This window comes from Oncorhynchus tshawytscha, linkage group LG31 (genome assembly GCF_018296145.1).
Source record: "Oncorhynchus tshawytscha isolate Ot180627B linkage group LG31, Otsh_v2.0, whole genome shotgun sequence".
In the NCBI taxonomy this organism is placed as follows: domain Eukaryota; kingdom Metazoa; phylum Chordata; class Actinopteri; order Salmoniformes; family Salmonidae; genus Oncorhynchus; species Oncorhynchus tshawytscha.
Window position 1 is genome coordinate 9706547 of NC_056459.1, and position 22190 is coordinate 9728736.

General features: G+C 41.2%; 1 protein-coding gene across 3 annotated transcripts; it reads left to right on the forward strand.

Moving 5' to 3' along the window:
• The first annotated feature begins 394 nt into the window (after nt 1-394).
• On the forward strand, nt 395-21921 carry LOC112229762 (CDC42 small effector protein 1). Of its 3 annotated transcripts, none has more exons than XM_024395781.2 (5): nt 395-569; nt 12849-13151; nt 17588-17692; nt 19226-19297; nt 19686-21921. In XM_024395781.2, the coding sequence occupies exons 2-4, from the start codon at nt 12978-12980 to the stop codon at nt 19292-19294; spliced, it is 348 nt and encodes a 115-aa protein (XP_024251549.1). In that variant the 5' UTR covers nt 395-569; nt 12849-12977; the 3' UTR covers nt 19295-19297; nt 19686-21921. The 3 variants fall into 3 exon arrangements, with proteins under 3 accessions (XP_024251549.1, XP_024251548.1, XP_024251547.1); XM_024395780.2 differs by lacking the exon at nt 395-569 and adding an exon at nt 4768-4789; XM_024395779.2 differs by lacking the exon at nt 395-569 and adding an exon at nt 12107-12733.
• The last annotated feature ends 269 nt before the right edge of the window (nt 21922-22190 follow it).

Here is a 22190-nt window from a genome sequence, read left to right on the forward strand (position 1 = left end):
TATTCAATTACGGCAAAATACAGTCATTTTTGCGAAAATCGACCAATAATGATCAAGGCTATACCGATAATGTAATAATAATAATGTAATATAATGATAGGCTAATAAAGTTGGACAATTTGCTGATAAACGTTGGGCTATATCATCATATGATATTATGAAAAGCATAAATAGGCACATCCTGGGTCCATGTTCAGTCCACTACATACGGCGTAGGTTTATTGAAAATGGGATTGGATTGAATGGTAAGAATAGGCCTATACCTGCAATTGCCCTGTAGGTTGCAGTGTTGACTTTATGATGACACGAAGGAATTAATCTAATTTCAAAACGCAAAGTGCGTTTATGTCCATAAGGGGTGCTGTTTGACTTTACCGGCAAAAATATGCTTTTGAACAAGTATTTTAAAACATCTGAATTTCCTGATTGAACAACTTGGAACCACACCTCAAAAACGGAGAGAAACAGCATACGTGCGGTCGGTGCTATACGTTGGTGTTTGAAAAGGCATCAAACGGATACTTTTGCTACTGGCTATCCAAATTGTTTGGGCACATTTAAGAACGGAGGTAAGATAGCTCCAAACGTATGCCGCTATTTAGAGTTTCCTCTTCATGTAGGCTAGCCTATTAACTATGTCAATGAAAGTGGGTACGTGGTCATTGTTACATTGTTTCTCTAACTGATTAGGGTTGTAGTTGGCCAAACCCAGAGACAATTTTGTTAATGTTGCCTAGAATCTAGATCTGCCTGCACTTTGATATTTTCAACATTGATTCATTGTTTTAAAATACCTGATTCTATCAAACTCAAGTCGTTGCTATTTGAAGGATAAATGATGTTTTCCGTGGGGAAGGAAGTGTTGGTAAAGTATATCAAACTTCCTCCGCCGTGGATACTTAAAGAGCCTACCGTTACTCGTTAAGGTCAAAGGACCTAATGTTATTTTCAGAGGTAGACTGGCTCTGGTAGGAAAAACAGCCAAATACTCCATCTTTAAACATGAATCGATTCTCAATTATGATACGGTTCTAGAAATATAAAGCCTTTTACTTTTTACATCACTTCAAAATAATTTAACACATTCAAAATATACACTTTCTGTACCCTGTTTAAACTGCCTTTATCACAGTTGTCACTGAATAATACTGTCAGTTGCAACACGTTTCTGGCTGCCTTCTTCCATTACGCACACAGGTGTTAGGCGCATGCTAGATAGCTAATTAGCATAGGTGGTATTATTTAATTAAAACGCGCTGTAACATGGAGATTTAGCTGTTTGGGAACACTGACCCAAAAAGATGGTATCAATAAAAAAAATGTATACACTACCGGTCAAAAGTTTTAGAACACCTACTCATTCAAGGGTTTTTCTTTTTAGTATTTTCTACAATGTAGCGATTCTTCAAATAGCCACCCTTTGCCTTGATGACAGCTTTGCACACTCTTGGCATTCTCTCAACCAGCTTCATGAGGTAGTCAGCTGGTATGTATTTCAAATAACGGGTGTGGCGGCATAAGTTAATTTGTGAAATTTTATTTCCTTCTTAATGTATCAGAGCCAATCAGTTGTGTTGTGACAAGGTAGGGTTGGTATACAGAAGATAGCCCTATTTGGTAAAGACCAAGTCCATATGGCAAGAACAGCTCAAATAAGCAAAGAGAAATGACAGTCCATCACTGACTGACCTTCGTGTCTTAAAGTAATCTGGAACATTTGAAGAACTTTGTAAGTTTCTTCAAATGCAGTTGCAAAAACCATCAAGCGCTATGATGAAACTGGCTCTCATGAGGACCGCCACAGGAAAGGAAGACCAAGGGATACCTCTGCTGCAGAGGATAAGTTCATTAGAGTTACCAGCCTCAGAAATTGCAGGTCAAATAAATGCTTGACAGAGATCAAGTAACACACATCTCAACATCAACTGTTCAGAGGAGACTGTGTGAATCAGGCCTTCATGGTTGAATTGCTGCAAAGAAACCACTACTAAAGGACACCAATAAGAAGAGACTTGCTTGGGCCAAGAAACATGAGCAATGGACATTAGACCGGTGGAAAGTTGTCCCTTGGTCTGGAGTCCAAATTGGAGACTTTAGGTTCCGACCTCCGTGTCTTTGTGAGATGTGGTTTTGGTGAACAGATGATCTCTGCATATGTATTTTCCACCGTAAAGTATGGGGAGGAGGTGTTATGGTGTGGGCGTGCTTTGCTGGTGACACTGTCTGATTTTATTTAGAATTCAAGGCACACTAAATCAGCATGGCCACAGCATTATGCAGCGCTACGCCATCCCATCTGGTTTGCGCTTGTTTTTCAATAAGACAATGACCCAAACACACCCCCAGGCTGTGTAAGGGCTTTTTGACCGAGAAGGAGAGCGATGGAGTGCTGCATCAGATGACCTGGCCTCCACAATCCCCCAACCTCAAACAAATGAAGACTGTATGCAATGAGTTGGACCATGGAGCGAAGGAAAAGCAGCCAACAAGTGCTTAGCATGCATATGTTGGAACTCCTTCAAGACTGTTGGAAAAACATTCCAGGTGAAGCTGGTTGAGCGAATGCCAAGAGTGCACAAAGCTGTCATCAAGGCAAATGGTGGCTATTTGAAGAATCTCAAATATAAAATATATTTTGTTTTAACACTTTTTTTGCTTACTACATGACTCCATATGTTATTTAATAATTTTCATGTCTTCACTATTATTCTACAATGTAGAAAATAGTTTTAAAAAATAAAAACCTTTTTGGAGTAGGTGTTCTAAAACCTTTGACCAGTAGTGGTTTATTATTATTTGTTGCTGATATGAAAGATGAGGTCCTTTTTATGCTTCCAAAACCGTACCACAAACGATGTGTGTTAATGTTCAGACTGAGTGTCAGGGCTCTTAACAAATCTTCCTCCATACAGAAGATGCCTTCATCCAATGACTCATGTGTAATGGAACAGAGTAATGATCAAGGGCTTGAGTAATTCAAGCCCTCTCTCAGCTTTCATTCAATGTTCTGTTGTGTATTGTTCACTTACATTTAATGTTTTAAACTAGACACTGAGTATTCATTCCTTGAAAAGAAGAGTGCTTGACAAATTGCATAGCCTGTGCATGACTCGACAAAACATTTTTGGGCAGTCCCAAATTAGAGGTCTAAGACTTAAGGAAGTCAGGCTGGCGACAGTGGCTCAAAGTCGGTTGAATGCATGGGGTAAAGTAAGCCATTGTGGTCTATTTTCAGGAGGACATAGTTTTGGGATGAGACTGGAAATTGTCTCAGACTATTGCTTCTCCATTATGGGAAAGCCCGTTGGTCAGTGCTGGATTTGGCTCCCCTTCAGTACTCTGCTCCAACCTCAATGTGGAGTTCTTCAGCTTGATAATATTGTAGCGAACGGCAGGAAAGTGAACCAGGGTCGCTGGCGTGAAAGACTGGGTGTTTACCCAGTGCATTGCACCAATGGGGATAGTCCACTTGGTGGGAATTGTAACGTTTCTCATATAGCGAGGATTGCTACACGGTGGATGATTGTAAAAATGCCTTAATCAATCCGTGCAGAATCCAGTTTTGTTTACTATTACTTTACGTCACCTCAAATTCCAACCACTGGATTTGGAAGTTGTCTCTACTGTTGTTTCTACTCTTTGGTATAAAGCCATGAGTATTCTGTCTTTAGTTTGTTGGTGTTTTCAGTTCATGTCTGAGATGATCCGAACAGCCAACATGCACAGCTGAGCCTGGTATATGGAGAGTGTACTTTAGCCCTGCTAGTGTGGAACTCTGTGGTGTAACCTATGACCTGTCGCACACTGGGCTGATAATTCCAACAAAGATGGCAGGAAATGTCAAACTAGCTGCATTGAGTCATGGAGGTCGAGGATCCCACTGTGACATTAACTGCATTCTTTCCTGTACATTTTACTTTGTCCTTGTTGCAGATAGGAATGTTTGAAGTTGCTCCTTTCTTTAGGACACCTAATGTACACTGTCATATTAGCGACAGGTAGTGGGGGTGAAGAGAACATTTTTTTGCATTTTTCTGAATTATAATCAATTTGAAGCGCAATGTTAAAACTTCTTAAGCTTCCCCCCTACTTTTTCTGAAATTCTGTTAAAAATCGCGCAACATTTTGGCGTCCTGCTACTCAGGCCAGGAATATAGTATATGCATATGATTAGTATGTGTGGATAGAAAACACTCAGACGTTTCCAAAACTGTTTAAATCACGGCTGTGACTATAACAGAACGTCTGTTTCATCGAAAAGCGCAGGAAAATCTGATCACTGGAGATGGAAAAAAGTATCCATGCGCCACTCCCATGAATTGTTAAAGGTGAACCGTAATATATTTGGCCAAGCTTGCAGTACCTACAGCTACCACAGGATCTATAGAGTCTCCTCATTTGAATCTGAATTGATTCTTGGTAGATCCGCCCAAAGGGAACCGATTCTCTCCGACCACCAACCCGAGGCATTGTCTGTCTTTTTCTCCGGACATTTTTCCACACGGCAGGCTATCGAATTTACATCGCCTCCTGATGATTTTTATAGCTTATTAACGTGTAGTTATACCTAAAGTTGCATTAGAAAGGTATTTCGAAGTGTTTTGTAAAAGTTTATCGTCGAATTTTTAACTTTTAAAAATGACGTTACGTTATGAAACGCTCTTTTTTCCGTTTTCCACACAGTCTTCATAGATCGATATCTAGGCTATATATGGACCGATTTAATCCAAAAAAGACCCAGTATTGATTATGGGACATCAAGGTGTGCAAAGAAAGAAGATGGTCAAAGGTAATTAATGTTTTATATTTTATTGTGCGGTTTGTGTAGCGCCGACTATGCTAATTCTTTTGTTTACATCCCCTACGGGTCTTTTGGGGTGTTGCATGCTATCAGATAATAGCTTCTCATGCTTTCGCCGAAAAGCATTTTAAAAATCTGACACGGTGGCTAGATTCACAATGACTGTAGCTTTATTTTAATACCAAACATGTGTATTTTAATGAACGTTTGCGTTTTAACTAATACCATTAGCATATAGCGTCGCGCATGTGCATTTCTAGAGCTCTAGGTGAGACGTCTGCGTCTCAAGTAAGCTCAAGTTAAATTCAAATTTAGATTTTTTTTATTTTTTAAAGTTGCTACTGCTCAACTGGCTTAGATATGATGGTATGGAGATTTGAATTTAACATTGCGCTTCAAATTGATTATAATTCAGAAAAATGCAAAAAAATGTTCTCTTCACCCCCACTACCTGTCGCTAGCAAGACATCGGTCTGATTTGCGCCTGTTTGAGTGTACTAATCGATTGTTTACCTTTTATTTAACTAGGCAAGTCAGTTAAGAACAAATTCTTAATTTCAATGACTGCCTAGGAATAGTGGGGTAACTGCCTGTTCAGGGGCAGAACGACAGATTTGTACCTTGTCAGCTTTGGGATTCCCCAGCTTGGGGTTCCTTTTGGTTACTAGTCCAACACTCTAACCACTAGGCTACCCTGCTGTGGGGATGGCACAGTCCATCACTCTAAGGCGTGCTACTGAAATTGTATATGGTTATATTACACACAATGGTGCAACACTAATAAAAATGTAAATTAATAACAAATTGGATAGCGGACGCTGTCCGCGGTTATGAAACATCAGTGCAGTGTTTAATTGGCGCCTTTTCCTAGACCATGTTGCTATGTGCATAATAGCGAAGTTACTTAGCATATTGATGTTGAGAACAATGCGGGTGGAGGCAGCAGTGGAGTCAGGAGACGAGAACCGCCGTTGCCTTAATTGTTTAAGAAAAGCGAGCGAGCGAGAGGGAACTCCAACTTAATTAGGTCTATAATCAATAGCCTAACTGTTAAATGTGCCTGGCTATCTCTGTCTATCCAGAAATAGGACAGATCCAGCTTGTGTTGCCTGTTTGAGTGTTCAAATAATGTCGGATAAACAATTTCACAAATTCGGCTTTTTTTCACACAATGTACACACAGCGCTTGCTCCTTCTTTTTCTTGATCTCCAATATTTTCCACAACCTACTACAGTAACTATGTTGGTCTATTGTACTTCAAACAATTTGTAGGCAGGTTTCTCAGGATTCAAACCTCCTCAAACAGCCAAATTAATACTCTTCAGCAGGATAATTTACTTTAGTGTCCTGATATTAAAATAATGTATATCTATCATTAGGCAGTAGGCATATATCTAAAAAATACATATTGTAGTTCTAAATGTGTTTTATTGTAGTGTCACCATCTTTACTACAAAAATAAGTACAAATACAAACAACTTTAAGATGCATATTTATTTGACATTGAACTGTCCCTTGATCAGCACAGCAATTGATAAAACAGGACCATGTTTGCAAAACAAGTGGTTTTGAGCCTAAATCAATATTACACAGATTAGCTAATGGTTACAGACATCAGGAATGCAGATAGAGGCGAATAGAACTGAGTGACGGTCCAACACACAACCACTTGTTATGTTGCACACCTTTTGACCGTAAATTTATGGTATTATGAAATATTTTTCTTAGTGACATGTATTGCTTAAATAAATGACCATTTTAAATGGAAAATAACAGGCACGTACCACATACATTACTACAAGACAAAACAGCTCACTCAATCAAGCCAGATGGTCTTGTAAGTATAGAAGCAAAGCTTGCTTTCATATAATCAAATTTTAAAAAAAAACTTAATAGTAGAGGAAGAATCCAAGTCTTTATCTTGTATGCAGTACAAATCACATTATTGTGGGAGCACCTCTAAGAGTATGAAGTAGGCTGTTTGAGAAGGTTTGAATCCTAAGCAACTTTCCTGCACATTGTTTGAAGTACAATATATCAGCAGATCTACTGTCGTAAGTAAAAGCTGTTTGCTGGAAAACCTTGGTAGAGCATGGGTGAAGTAGGCAATGTAGTGCTCATGTGACGTACCTTTTTTTGGCTTCAGACCAATACCTACTTCTTACTTAATTTTTTTGTTTGTTTCAAATTATACTGTAAGTGAAACTTTCATGTGCACATTGACCATACTTAACCTTTCATGAGGGGAGTGTCTTACTTTGGAGACCTTTTTCAGTAGGCCTACCGGTAACTCATTATGGGTGGACGGAGCACTATGAGAACTCCCGGTATGGACTAATGGTTCTCTCCCCATTCATTTGAAATTGAAACATAGTTGCACACTACACAATAGATAATGTGGACAATGGACACATCAACACTAGACCTCTTTCAGACCTGAAAACATCTAACTTGATTTTGAAGAGACCTATCATCACCTACTATATCAATTTAGGCCTACCTGCTTTTAATTTACTGCCAGGCGGGCATCACTACACAGATGCATTTCAAATTTTAAAAAAAATAAAAATTATATGTTAAAGCAACCGTCCCAAAGACCTCAGCGTTCCAAAGCAAATATAAACACCTGAACCATCCGTCTAATCGTGGATGGCAGTGCACTGGATTCCGTGAAAGAGCCATGTTGTTCTTAAGCCATTGCTTGAAAACTGACGTCGGACAATTAAAAAAAAAAAAAAAGTGCCGTTAACCAGTTGGAAAGTTTTAACCAGACCCCATGAAAGGTCTCATTGTAATTCTTCCGTCAAAGACCACTCCCCTCCTTTTCCACTTCTCTTGGATGTGGCTCACTGTCTATATTTGACCTAGTTGGTAGGTAGGTAGGTAGCTGGCAGGACTATTTCATTTGCAAACGTTTATTTTATAGGGGTGTAGCTATTGAGCATGTCATCTGTTTGTGACCATTAAAGGGGCAATCTGGAGTTGCTACATACACTACCGTTCAAAAGTTTGGGGTCACTTAGAAATGTCCTTGTTTTTGAAAGAAAAGCACTTGTCCATTTAAAAAAAAAAAAACATCAAATTGATCAAATACAGTGTAGACATTGTTAACGTTGTAAATTATTATTGTAGCTAGAAATGGCAGATTTGTCATGGAATATCCACATAGGCGTACAGAGGCCCATTATCAGCAACTGTCCCTCCTGTGTTCCAATAGCACGTTGGGTTAGCTAATCCAAGTTTATCATTTTAAAAGGCTAATTGATCATTAGAAAACCCTTTTGCAGTTGTTAGCACAACTGAAAACATCTGTGATGATTAAAGAAGCAATAAAGCTGTCCTTCTTTAGACTAGTTGAGTATCTGGAGCATCAGCATTTGGGGGTTCAAATGTGGTTTTAGAGTTATTTGGCATATTTTGTTGCTTGCTAGCTAGAATGCTTGCTAGAATTGACAAGAATGTGAGATGGTAGCTTGTTAATTGTTTACAAACAAATTAGTGCATGTACTACATAGCTAAACAGCTAGCTAGTTGTCTGCTGTGGTTAGCCAAAAGGACTAGTTTTGAAAGTTAGATCTTATCCTTTTTGAGGCTTTAAAGTTGTTCTTACACAATTTATTTTGAACATTCAAAGCAACTGGTAAACGTCCATGACCTGCATTGGTGTCACCTTAGCTTGCTACATAACTTGATGATTAGGAAGCACGAGCACCACCACCAATCGGCCTACACCACTGCGCACACACCTGTTGTTACTACACTGAACACATATAAATGCAACATGGAAAGTGTTGGTCCCATGTTTCATGAGCTGAAAGAAAAGATCTCCGCAATTATTTATCTTAAGTTGTGCACAAATTTGTGCACATCTCTGTTAGTGAGCATTTCTAATTTTCTAAGATAATCCATCCACCTGACTTGTGTGGCATGTCAAGTAACTAATTAAATAGCATTATCATTACACAGGTGCACTTTGTGCTGGGACATTAAAACAACACTCTAAAATGTGCAGTTTTGTCACACAACACAATGCCACAGATGTCTTGAGGGAGGGTGCAATTGTCATGCTGACTACAGGAAGGTCCACCAGAGCTATTACCAGAGAATTTAATGTTAATCTTTATCATAAACTGCCTCAATGTCATTTTCAAGAATTTGGCAGTATGTCCATCTGCCCTCACAACCGCAGACCACATGTAATCATGTAAGCCCAGGACCTCCACATCCAGCTTCTTCACCTGCGGGATCGTCTGAGAAGAGCCACCTGGACAGCTGAAGAAATACTCCTAAATTTCAGTCTGTAATAAAGCCCTTTTTGTGGGGGAGAAACTCATTCTGATTGGCTGGGCCTGCCTCTGAAGTGGGTGGCCCTATGCTCTCCCAGGCCCACCCATGGCTGTGCCTCTGCCCAGTCATGTGACGTTCATAGATTAGGGCCTAATGAATCTATTTTAATTGACTGATTTCCTCATATGAACTGTAACTCAGTAAAATCGTAGAAGTTGTTGCATGTTGCCTTTTTTAAAATATTTTTGTTCAGTATATGACAACAAGCATAGCCATGTCAGCAAACGACTGCTGTTTGAACACACACTTGCTGTTTTTATTTAACTGTTTGGACAGTCAGTAATTCCAAAACTGATTTGAGCATTAAGGCTTGCAGTTTGAACAAGGCTTTAGATATCGTTGAACGAGTTGAGGTTTGAGGGTCACGACCAGTGTATGAAACCCTACAGTATCTTTGCCAGCTCACATGTAGCGCTATTAGAGCTGGATCGATTAATTGGTTATTGCATTGTTAGGTTACTCTCTACTAGCCTTGGTGTGTGTTGTGAGCTGGTCATTAGTCAGGGATCAACATCTTTTTCATCAGTATCGCTTGCCTGTTGTATTGTTTCTCAATTAACTAAATCCCAGCAAGTTATAGCGGGATCTCTTTTGAATATAGACTGGGGATAGCCATTGATGTTTTTATATAAATCTGCTGTTCATTCTGACTATTTGGAAGAAGGGGCTGTAATGAAATGTGTTTAGCCACATATATCTTACATGGGGAGTATGTGGGCAGGTCTGAGGAATTTTTAGCCACGTCAGTGTTGTTAGCAGGAAGTAGCATCACTGTCAGCCTACCCATGGGGAAATGACATGAACAAACCCATACTGAGAATAGCAGTTATGCTAACTGCCTTAGAAAGGTCAAGTTGTTGACTTTTCTGAAAACGTATTTTCTTGAAGGCAATAATTTAATCAATTTCCCCTTTCACGAGAGAAACTGGGTTAGGTGAGAACTTCTGAAAACGGGATTCATGATGCATCACATGCTACTGTAGCTATATTGCAGTGTTTGTCATGTCACGCTTAGTGTCATTTAATAAGGTTAGTCTCACAGTGCTTCTTTTGTCATCCTTCTTGTTTTGGCTTTTCTGCCTGTCTTTTTTTTAATTTTATTTTTTTACTAGGCAAGTCAGTTAAGAACAAATTCTTATTTTCAATGACTGCCTAGGAACAGTGGGTTAACTGCCTGTTCAGGGGCAGAACGACAGATTTGTACCTTGTCAGCTCGGGGATTCGAACTTGCAACCTTTCGGTTACTAGTCCAATAACCAGACCAGGCTACCCTGCCGCCCCGTTCAGCACAGATAACAGGGACGCCTTGGCTGCACTAAGGATCATGTTAATGTAGACTGACACTGAGTCCAGTGAGTGAGGGCAGGAGGATTCCATTGTGTGTTTTGGACAGAGTTGACTTTTGAAATCCACTAAGGTAATACACTCTCAGACAACCTCAGTTTTCACTGTACTTTGTGAGTTCTCACTCTGTCAATACAAAGACACACATGCGTTCGTAGAAGGTCGGCCGCTGGATGGTTTTGGCACCAAAGGGGCATTGTCTCAAGGGATCCTGGCAGGGTTAAGAACTATTTTAAACTGTCAACCATTTGTACATTTTGTATGGTCTGAAAAACCACCTTGGCCATTTTTAATGCTAAGATGACAAGTCGGGTGGGGGGAAATAATCTCTTCTGGGGACCCAGAAGGATTCTTCCCAGTTCCCACATGGTTGCCAGTGGTAGTTGAACAAATAAACGGCTGCGGACTTGAACATCTACAATTGGCACCATCTTATCAAGGTCTAACCAGCACTTTAACAGATGAGACTCCAGTAGTACAGAACTGGACTGGCACTCTTCTGAAGAGGTTAGGCTGCTCTTCGGGGGAAACCTCAAATTAGAACGAGATGGCCCCAGATCTCTGGAGAGCCGGTTTATTTATACAAGATGATGAGCATGCCGTCAGAGACCAGATGAGCCCAAAGCGGGAGTTTCCGTTAATCCTTACCTCACGGGACAAGTATTTCAACTGCACTGAGTTTGTCGTCGTCCCCCCCGCACCCCCTTCCTCTGTTCTTGTCGTCCTGTGAATCATGGGAAGCTTGGTCATGAGGTTACTCTCCTTTTAAATAGTGTGCCACAGGAGATATTCTGAGCCCCAGTTCTGTCCTACAGACAGTTCTAGCCCTCCTTCCGAGTACGGTGTTCTCACAATGCTGTGTGTGTCCCCACTATAATCATTAAGTGCACCTGCTTCGGGGGAATATGGTAAGAGGTCAATGTAGAGAGAAGTTCGACCCAGACTTTGCCTGTCTGAACCCCACCGAGCAAGGATGGCTCAACTAGTGTCTACTCTACAGATGCCTGTGTCCTGTTTGACTTGTGCCAGCCTGGAGGGCCTTGGTGATATAATGATGGGCCAGTGTTTTTGGCAGTGCCTGCCTTGCCGTCCATCATCATACGTGTGTGTGCAGACTTCCACCTCATCCATGGGGGTTGAGAACTTCTCCACGTCCACCCATCTTCTACAACCCGATGCTTTTACTGTACATCAGGATACTAACTTTCTGACTGCCCTGATGACTGTTAACCAAATGGACTTTTTAGTAAGGGAACTATACAGTGAGCGGCCAGTTGACTCAAAGTAGTGTCAGGCTAGTAGCTTACCTGTTAAAACCACGGTGGTGCCCATATGCCAGCAATGTGCTATCAAGCAACCCACACTGTGTAGTTTTAATCTTACTTTGCCCCGCCCAAATGTTTTCCAGAACAATGTGCTAATTTTAATTTTTGAAGGAGGTTATTTCTACAGTATTTTTGTATCGGGTTAGAGAGAGAGAGAGAGAGAGAGAGAGAGAGAGAGAGAGAGTGTGTGTGTGTGTGTGAGCGAGTCGAGAGAGACTCCACCATACACATTCCTTAACAGTTTCCTCCCTGTCTCACACAGCCTCTGGGCATGATAAAACAGAGCTGGACGAGAGCCATGTCATTATGAAAAGGGTAATCAAACGATCGGCAGCGGGCCCAAAGGAAACTGAAGTCCAAACCCAGTGGTGGAAAAACAACCTGTAGAAAGAAGCCGAATCGTCAGAGCAAGCGGTAACCACTACTCTCAAAAAAAAAGCTGCAGCTCTAATTTGGCTTAACGGATCATCAGTGACAATCTTAAACATGGCAATAAACGACGACACTAAGTAGTATAAACCAACTTTATGAAGTGTAATGGTCTTGGCAGAACTTTCTTTCACACTGCAGAGGGAATATAAATGGCTTCAGAGATGGACCTCCGGTGTGTTTTGACTTCCATGGGACGAGACAGGAACAACCTAGAGGCGAATGGAGGATGCTTAGATGTTTTCCACCCTTGGAATGTCTTTCCCATGTCTAATGTGCTTGTCACTTGTTTGTGAAGCAATATGTTAGACATGTTATGCCTGATTTGTGTTTCCTTCGGTTGGAACCTGGACCAGAGGGTGGGGTGGGGTGAGGCCCAAGTAGGAAGAAGACTAACTCCCAAAGAATTGCATTATTTTGAAATGGTGCAAAACACTGTTCAAGACAAGACGCTGGTTTGGGCAGAATCAAGTAAAAAGTATACCGGTACGGCGCTGCCTTAGTAGGTTTTCAGTGATATGTTTCATCAAAATAAAATGAACTAGTAGGACCATGTTCACATTACATTGGCTATCATTTTAATAAACTCCTGTCTCAACAGATTAAACCCTAAGGACTTTAATCTGACTGGATACCAGAAGAAGGATTAAGACACCGGGAGGCTTGAGAGAATCAGGACCTGATATTTTGCAGGTGCTGGGTTTGGGGATTGACCCACTTTGGCTATCTGATGCAAGGGATCTGGATGCACCAGGACTATCCCAAAATTGAGGGTCACAGGGGCTACCTGTCTTCACCAGCCTGCAAGGCGGCGACAGAGAGCAGGGCACTGAACCGGCGGAGCCCGGGAATGAGCGAGTTCTGGCACAAGATGGGCTGCTGCGTGGTGGCCAAACCCCCACCGGTGAGTCTGGGCCAGCTGCCTCTTATTTACTCATGTAGAGTCTTATATAAAATGTTCTCTATGTCAGGTTTCACAAAATTCCCCATCTAATAGTTGTATAGAGACTAGTAATAGACTATGGACTATACTCCACAAGCATGCTCTATATTAGACCCTGACCACTTCTATTCAACCCTCTCATGCCACAATATGTTTGAGGTTGTGGAGGTCCCTGGCAAGTCTTGCAAGTATAGTACCCAAAGGCAAGGTTTGGGCATCCCAGGCAGCCAAGCAAGCTTACTCTGACCACACTAGAACTTGAAAACAAATATTTTTGGAGTCTTAAATGCATGCTTAGAACAGCCTAAAGTGAACCACTGCCCGAAAGACCTCTTTACCCATTAGATTTTACGCCAAGATGTTATGGGGGACCCTTTTTTAAATGCATCAAAGTCCAATAAATCTGTTGGCAAAGGCTGATGTATTTCTGGTGTTTTTCAGACTCCATCTGCAATCACTTACCGGCTGATGTCTTTAAACGGGTGACGTTTTATAGCTTGCAGTTCAGTGGCATCCACATCATGAGCGATATCTTGAAGGAGCGCCATCTTTGATTTATTGCACACTCACTATACTTAGGGTGAATTACAGCCATTAGAATTCACTGACCATCTGACCCATAGCACATGTTCAACAAAGAGACGTTGCCTGTGCTATACAGTGCGTTTGGAAAGTATTCAGACCCCTTGACTTTTTCATTTTCTTACGTTACAGCCTTATTCTAAAATGGATTAAATAGTTCCCACAATACCCAATAATGAAAAAGCAAATGTGTGTATATATATATATATATATATATATATTTTTTTTTAAATTAAAAGTACTTTGTTGAAGCAACTTTGGCAGCAACTACAGCCTCGACTTTTCTCAAACACCTGTATTTGGGGAGTTTCTCTCCCTTTCACCTGTATTTGGGGAGTTTCTCTCCCTTTCACCTGTATTTGGGGAGTTTCTCTCATGCTCTTTCAGGTTGGATGTGGAGTGTCGCTGCACAGCTATTTTCAGGTCTCTCCGGGGCGGCAGGGTAGCCTAGTGGTTAGTGGTTAGAGCGTTGGACTCGTAACCGGAAGGTTACAAGTTCAAACCCCCAAGCTGACAAGGTACAAATCTGTCGTTCTGCACCTGAACAAGCAGTTAACCCACTGTTCCTAGGCTGTCATTGAAAATAAGAATTTGTTCTTAACTGACTTGCCTGGTTAAATAAAGGTAAAAAATAATAATTTTTAAATAAAATGTTCAAGTCCGGACTCTGGCTGGGCCACTCAAGGACAAGAGACTTGTCCCGAAGCCACTCCTGCGTTGTCTTGGCTGTATGTTTAGGGTTGTTGTCCTGTTGGAAGGTGAACCTTCGCCCCAGTCTGAGGTCCAGAGTGGTCTTCATCAAGGAACCCTCTTTCCCTTGATCTTGGCTAGTCTCCCAGTCCCTTTGCTGAATAACATCCCCACATCATGATTCTGCCACCACCATGCGTCACCGTAGAGATGGTGCCAGGTTTCCTCCAGGCGTGACGCTCTGCATTCAGGCCAAAAAGTTCAATCTTGGTTTCATCAGACCAGGGAATCTTATTTCTCATGGTCTGAGTCCTTTAGGTGCGTTTTGCAAACTCCAAGCGGGCTGTCTTGTGCCTTTTACTGAGGAGTGGCTTCTGTCTGGCCACTCTACCATAAAGACCTGATTGGTGGAGTGCTGCAGAGATGGTTGTCCTTCTAGAAGGTTCTCCACAGAGGAACTCTGGAGCTCTGTTAGTGACCATCGGGTTCCTGGTCACCTCCCTGATCAAGGCCCTTCAGCCCCCGATTGCTCAGTTTGGCCAGGTGACCAGCTCTAGGAAGAGTCTAGGTGGGTCCAAACTTATTCCATTTAAGAGTAATGGAGGCTGCTATATTCTTGGGGACCTTCAATGCTGCAGACATGTTTTGGCACCCTTTCCCAGATCTGTTCCTCGACACAATGATGTCTCAGAGCTCTACAGACAATTCCTTTGATTTCATGGCTTGGTTTTTGCTCTGACATGCACTGTCAACTGTGGGACCTTATATAGACAGGTGTGTGCCTTTCTAAATCATGTCCAATCAGTTGAATTTACCACAGGTGGACTCTGATCAAGTTGTAGAAACATCTCAAGGATGATCAATGGAAACAGGTTGCACCTGAGCTCAATTTCGAGTCTCATAGCAAAGGGTTTGAATTCCTATGTAAATAAGGTATTTCTGTTTTTGCCAACATTCCAAAAACTTGTTTTCACTTCGTCATTATGGGGAATTGTGTGTAGGTAGATTTTTTTTTTAAATTTATTTTATTTAATCCATTTTAGAATAAGGCTGTAACGTAACAAAATGTGGAAAAAGTCAAGGGGTCTGAATACTTTCCGAATGCACTATTGACCATGCGTAGTTATGTGTCCATCAGTAATGTAGGCATCATATGGGGACGCACTGTATAGATAAGCATGTCCTTAATATCTTACATTTCTGTCTGATGTGGAGACCCTAACAATTTGTATTGATCTGTCCAGAGAAGTATAATGCCTGGACCTATAGTAGCTTGATGTTTCAAAGCAAAACATTTTATGGAATCCTAGCGTGCATTATAGAGGTCCTATTGATGACACAAAATATCAGTGTTTCACCGGAAAGTGTAAGAACTTCCCTTTTGCTCTCCAGAAGCGACCACTGACCCTTGACCTCCTCAGGGCGGTACCCTTCCTGACCCTCACTCTTTCCTGGCCCAGGTTTTGCAGGGAGTGTTGCGTAATGGCGGGTTGTGTCCGTCCGTTCCCACTCACCAACAATGAAACCCGGCGGCTCAGGAGAGAGGATGCGGTCTGGGCCTCTGTCCCATGGGAGGGCATTTTCCCTCTCTCCTTCCTCTTTTTTATTTTTAGGGCCTGTGTTTGTTCTATTGTGGGGGAGGACAATACAGAGACATCGCTTTCAATAAACACAGGCAAGGATTTACATGTAACTGTCTCGAAAGGGTAGGGGCGTGTCAATTTTGGAAGAAGACTCTTTTTACTGATGTTCTCATGAGATGTTGGTAGTTGGGGTATGCCTAACTTCCTAAATGTAAGTCATGTAATTGCTACCCACTTTTCTAAGCATAGCCTATGCCAAAGGGTTACTGACACCAAGTGGTTGAAATAAAATAAGTTGCTAAGCGACTTTCTCTTTTGCAGCACACACAGCTGACCAATTTAGCTAGACATCCATCAATCAGCCACGGGATGGCATTCCTCCCAATTAAGCGACATTATAGTCCAGGGCTTATTTCTGAGGTTTGGTATGACTCATGGCCTGCATGGCTGCAACTTCAGTGGATGCCAACCAGCTGGGTATTTGGTTAGGTTGGGTATGCCTTGTAATGTTGCCGTATTGATACTTCGAAGTCGATATACACAGATGTTCCTACTTGATTTAACAAAGAATGTCAAAAGAGTATAGATATACCTTATGCTGCCTAGATTTGATTACATATGTTCATTGATTTCAATTCCTGGCATTGCTGGGTGTTCACTGACTCAATTTGGTAGCAAAATATGCTTGCCAAGATGGTCATAAGGCTGTCTTTATGAGTCTGTGGGAATGACACCCGATTTTCCTCTGCAATGAAGATGTAGCAACAAGAATGGGTGGGTGAAATGCCTGATTCATTGGGTATGTATGCATGCGCCAACAGATCCTCAGAATTCAAGATGACGTCAAGAAGAAAAGTCCCCCACGTGCCACCCACACAGTGGTCTACTTTGTTTTAGTTGCATCACTAGCTCATAGAATACAGTATGACCGGGGTTTAACCTTTGGTCAGCAGCATGTTTTTTGTTTCTTTTGATGTAAACATTGGTCAAAGTTGCTTATGTAGCACTTAAAATAGCCAAAGGTTGATGGTCAATGGATATGGCATCTGCCAGTCTGCATAAACTAATATAGTGACAAATTAAAAAGCCTATTTTTATGGCTTACATATCGCATGAAGATTAATTTATTATTCTTGTTATACATAAGCCACGTTTTTTTTGTTTAAATGACTTTTTAAAATTTTCCCGCTAGATTACTTCTGGAAGTTTTTTCTCAGAGGCTTTTTCAACATGGTTTACTATCCAGCATAAACTTCTGTTTGTTCTATATTATTTCATCCCATGATCAAAAACTACCTCATGGTATACATATATAACCAAATAAGCATTCCTCTCCTGTATCTCTAATAGTACAAGCTGCTTATTTGAAGACAGAAAAATGGTAGATCATTGTTTGGTTAATTGCATGTTTATGTTATAATTTCAGAGCATCTTCTGAATGAAAATCACATTTTGGTTGCACAGCCACTGTCCTATGCAGTTGTCTAGCCATATTTTAATTACTATAGGTCACTGGTCACTGACCTCCTGCATTTGTTTCAGAAGAAGAGGAGGAAGAAGATTGACCGCAGCATGATCGGAGAGCCGACAAACTTTATGCACCTCACACACATTGGCTCTGGGGAGATGGCAGAAGGTTTGCCGCCGGTATGTATAAGGTTTTGGCTACTTTAATGAAAAATCATCCTTTTACACATTTCGTAATCATTGTTTTAGAAGAATGATGCGTCAGTCAGTGATCATGACCGATCAATCTCTTAACAATTGCCGTTGGGCTGCCCGTAGTGAATACTTCTGTTATTTGTTCTTTGCTTTACACACAAATGACATGTTTAATTTGCACCATACCTGAACTGTTATTTCAACACTTGGATCAAGTCTTGTCTGCAGCAAAATTGTATCATCGAGTGAAATGGAGGATATTGCGTAAAACATAATTGCAGCATGTTACAATCCAGGTAACTGGTATCATCCAGAGGTTTTCTTTGGACAACAATTAATACAAAAACACTAATGAAGCTTTGATACATTAACTGCTACACTAGTCCCACCCCCATTCGTTGGCTAATAGACATTCAGTTAACTGGCCCATTGCCAGCCAACCACCTGCCCACTTTTGAACAAGGCTCAGCCTGTGCAAGAGGCGGAAGTGTTCCTACCACTTCATGCCATGATGTTCCCTAGGTTCTATTGCTCAGTCCCTCCTCCCTCCCTGGGAGGGATTCCAGAGGGCACACAGAGAAGGGACAGTGACAGGGGACACAGCTGGAAGGCCTTGGCTGCTAAATGAAAGGCCCACTCTGTGTCCCGCAACACTGGTAAATGATCCCCCCCAATCCTCTAGCACAGGAACCCAAAACAAGAGCTACTTCCTGTGCCTGGATGAAATGGAACTCTGACATCCCGCTGAAAATCAAGTCAACTCACCAGTGACCAAGTCTTGTTTGTTTAGCATTGACGACCTTTAAACGCATTAATGAGCTTTTAATGCCGAATGAGAGTCGTGTATATGTTTCGTGTTTACACTAAGCCAGCGGCTCCATTGCAAACAATGACAAAACCCTGATAGTGATAGAAGGCCCATTTTTAATTGCAGTCAATGCACTGGAACAGTGCAAACAGGTGTGGTAGACAAACACGGCTGCCTTTTTGTTTAAGCTGGGCTAAAGTGCGTTTGGGCATACCTTTTTTTTCCCCTGCTGCCTATATCTTATTGTGCAGCATGATTACATAACACCATTACGAAACAGCTCTGTGTAATCTTGACACTGCCTCACCTTCTGTGCCGTCAGTGTTCCCACTACAGGTTTGTTTTAAGTTCGAATGTTGCAAAGTTAGTTTGTATTTACACATGCGCACACCTAGTTTATCCATCAACTATTTACTTCTGCTAGGGATTGTGGGGCTACAGTGTGTTCCCATTCGGGATATGAAATATCAACATATCGTTGTGAGTGAACAAAGGGCACTTACTTGGCAACCACAGTGTTGTCACAGTATCATGAAGGTGCTGTCAACCAACTCTTTAATAGCACATTTGTGACACGACTGACTACATGTCATATAATACCAGAAAGCAGGTCAGATTGTCAATATCCCCGATTCTTGCTGGCTGATACTCCCCTGTATTTTACATAATTCTACCAGGGAGTGATGTTTGACTTTTTGTCTCCTCTGCAGTCAGGGTCAGTCCAGGAACAGATGAGGTCCAAAGGACCCAGCACCAATGGCAGAAGCAGCCTCTTATAGCCAGTAAGTACCTTCTATATATTCCAGTACACACACTTGTGCACACACACTCACTCTGGCTAATACTTAGGGGTTAAATAAATATGATGAAATTCTGGGGAAAATTTGGAAAGTCCAGCTGACAGTGTTTATTTGTTTTTTTGTTTATTTTAGATGGGGGTGTTTGTCAAGCAATGTGAATGGATGGCTTTCACTATCTTTTGTACTTCCCCAAAAGTTGACAATGAACTTATCCTAAGTTCTATGAAAACGTGTTTTAAACACTTAACTACATACTCTGTGGATTTAAGATCATTATTTTTTGGGAGGATCTGATATTATTCAACAAGGTTAGACTTTTTATTCAGAAACTGCTGTTGACCAATGACATGAGGTTTTGTTGCGGTTTCAGACATATGGACCAATCCAGAGACTCGATGTGAGTTCCTCATTTCCCCCTTCATCGGACCCAGCCTCAAGCCAACATGCATGGACCAACTCTGCATATTGCACTTAGGCCCACAATGACCACCGCAAATGGCAGAATAAAAAAACAAAGATCTAAAACAATGACTTTATTTCCCAGAATCCCTTTCAGCCTCCATCACCAGTTTAAAATGGGACATGACTCCTGCCATGAAGAGGGGGAAGTACCCTGGATTCTCACTCAGCACTGGGGACTGGATGGGATTATTTGTGGGCTTTTAGGTTGCTTTTAGGTTGCTTTGATTAAACATAAGAGGTATCAGCTACTGGTGGATACGGATTTTCCCATTTTTGTCTCCGTCTCAAGCAAGGGATTGTCCGAACATTTCATATTTCTCTAACAAGACCGTCTCACAAGTGTGATACTGATCTTGCAATAACGCAAACAAACAGGTCTTCTTTATTCTTGACTCAGAAGGGGGGCGTTTGCCCTTTTAAAAGTGTTGTGCCTTTAACGATTATAATGCCTTTATAAGTAGTGCATGGTGGAAATTGAGCCCATCTGTTTCCTGACAAGCACACATTTTTCATATCTATTGCTAAAGTGCAGTGGCCAAATTGGTATTTTTGGTTTTGGAAGTGAAGTTCCTCAATTGACAAGCAGGATGTGGCATCTACCTTGGCTCCACCCACTACTTGTCTGTTGTAGTTTGAGATCCAATCCTAGCAGCACTGTAGACATCCAGGGGTGGGAGTGGTCACTTGTAGGCCTACAGTGCTAATGTTTTGGCACTTTGCATGTTTCACGTGGACAGTTCTTAGACATAATCTCACACATTCCACCATTAGTCACTGTCTTTCTTACAAACACACCAAGTTTCTCATAGACACCCCCTCGTGTACATACTTCTACCTTCAGTATTATTGCCAAAGTTATGCCTTTTATATAGTAGGTGCTTTTTTTTTTTTTACTACCATGCATGATTTAACACCAGCCAATCTGAACACTGGATAGCATTGGCAGGTAGCCTAGCTGTTAGGGAGTTGTGGCACTAACCCGGAAGGTTGCTGGTTTGAATACCCAAGCCGACAAGGGGGGAAAAAAATCTTATCGATATGCCCTTGAGCAAGGCACTTAACCCAAATTTGTTCCAGGGATGCTGTACTACTATGGCTGACCCTGTAAAAAACACATTTCTCTGCACCTATCCGGTATGTGACATAACATTCTATTTATATTTTCATTCCCTTCTGTAGTGTCCCATAGACTCGCTCTCTTGGTGTTTAAAGAAAATGTGTGTGGTGTGCACAATTCTACACTGAATGCTTATAGAATTGACCCATCCCGAATGTTCCTTTTTATTTGGGGGGGGGTAGTAGTCTTGTTGAGCAGTCCACTTCTAAGCATTTGCAAGCTGAACGTAAGATGCAGTAACTAATCTCGATCTCAATTGGCTTTATCTAAAAGCTCTCAGCCAGTTGGACTGTAAGTTCAGCAGGGTTATGTCAACCATGCCACAAATTGATCAAAAACCATGGCAACTTGGGTCTCCTATTGCACAGTGTTAGTCTTAGAATTGCCCCCTGTCATTCTAAGCTGAGACATGCTCATTAGCTTTTTAGCTATTCTGTAAGGTAACCTTATGGGCTTTCTGTTTCAATGACAATCTACAATTCAGGTTAGAGGAAATTGCAGAGCCTATAATACTGCAGAGAGAAAGTGATGGCTGATTTTTGTTATACGAAAAATAACAGGTCACAAGTTGTCTTGACTCATGACCGCTAAATGGACCAACTGTTGTCATATTCTATTTAGATGCCTACTACAGTTCAAACGCTTGCAGTATGAGTGAGTTTGCATAGAAATTATTATAATTATTTGTTTTTAATGTTTTACGACTGCCCTTATTTTTATCAGCTTTGGAGCCAGATTTTTAAGTTCTTTGTTAACGTTTTGTTTCATATGCTTAAGATTTCTAATCTCAGACAGTAGATATTCCAGGATGCAATGTACCTACTTTTCAGTCTCTGTTAATGTTGCAGTCTTTTCCTGGGTCTCCCTCTTTGCTCTGTTTTTAATTGGTCATGTGTTATACAGTCCTCCTATGAGAACGTTGGTGTACAGATGTGTGAGAGGAGAGTAAGTGTTTCGCAAACCTTTGAGTGTTTTCTTGGCTTCTGGCCTTTTTCCCCTCCTGAAAATACAGTCAATATTTTATGTATGTGTTTGTTTACTTGAAAGAGCCATTTACTTTTGAAGGTGCACGTCCTCAAGTGTATATGAAAAAGTAATTTGTCTGTCTGTCACTTAAGGAATCCTGCACAGACAAATTATACCCAGTTGAGCAGTTTAGGGATAACTGTAGAATATTTTTGAGTTTAGGGAAATCAAACATTTTCAAGTTTGAATTAGTCTTCAGACTCAGATTGACAGCAAAAATCTCTAAAGAAATCACTGTTGATAATAACTTCTGTTACATTTGCTGTGAGG

Coding starts and splice junctions, on each gene's coding strand:
- LOC112229762 (XM_024395781.2), top strand. CDS start 12,978: ATGCAAGGGATCTGGATGCACCAGGACTATCCCAAAATTGAGGGTCAC. Junction 13,152..17,587: donor TGGTGGCCAAACCCCCACCG/GTGAGTCTGGGC, acceptor CATTTGTTTCAG/AAGAAGAGGAGGAAGAAGAT. Junction 17,693..19,225: donor TGGCAGAAGGTTTGCCGCCG/GTATGTATAAGG, acceptor TCTCCTCTGCAG/TCAGGGTCAGTCCAGGAACA.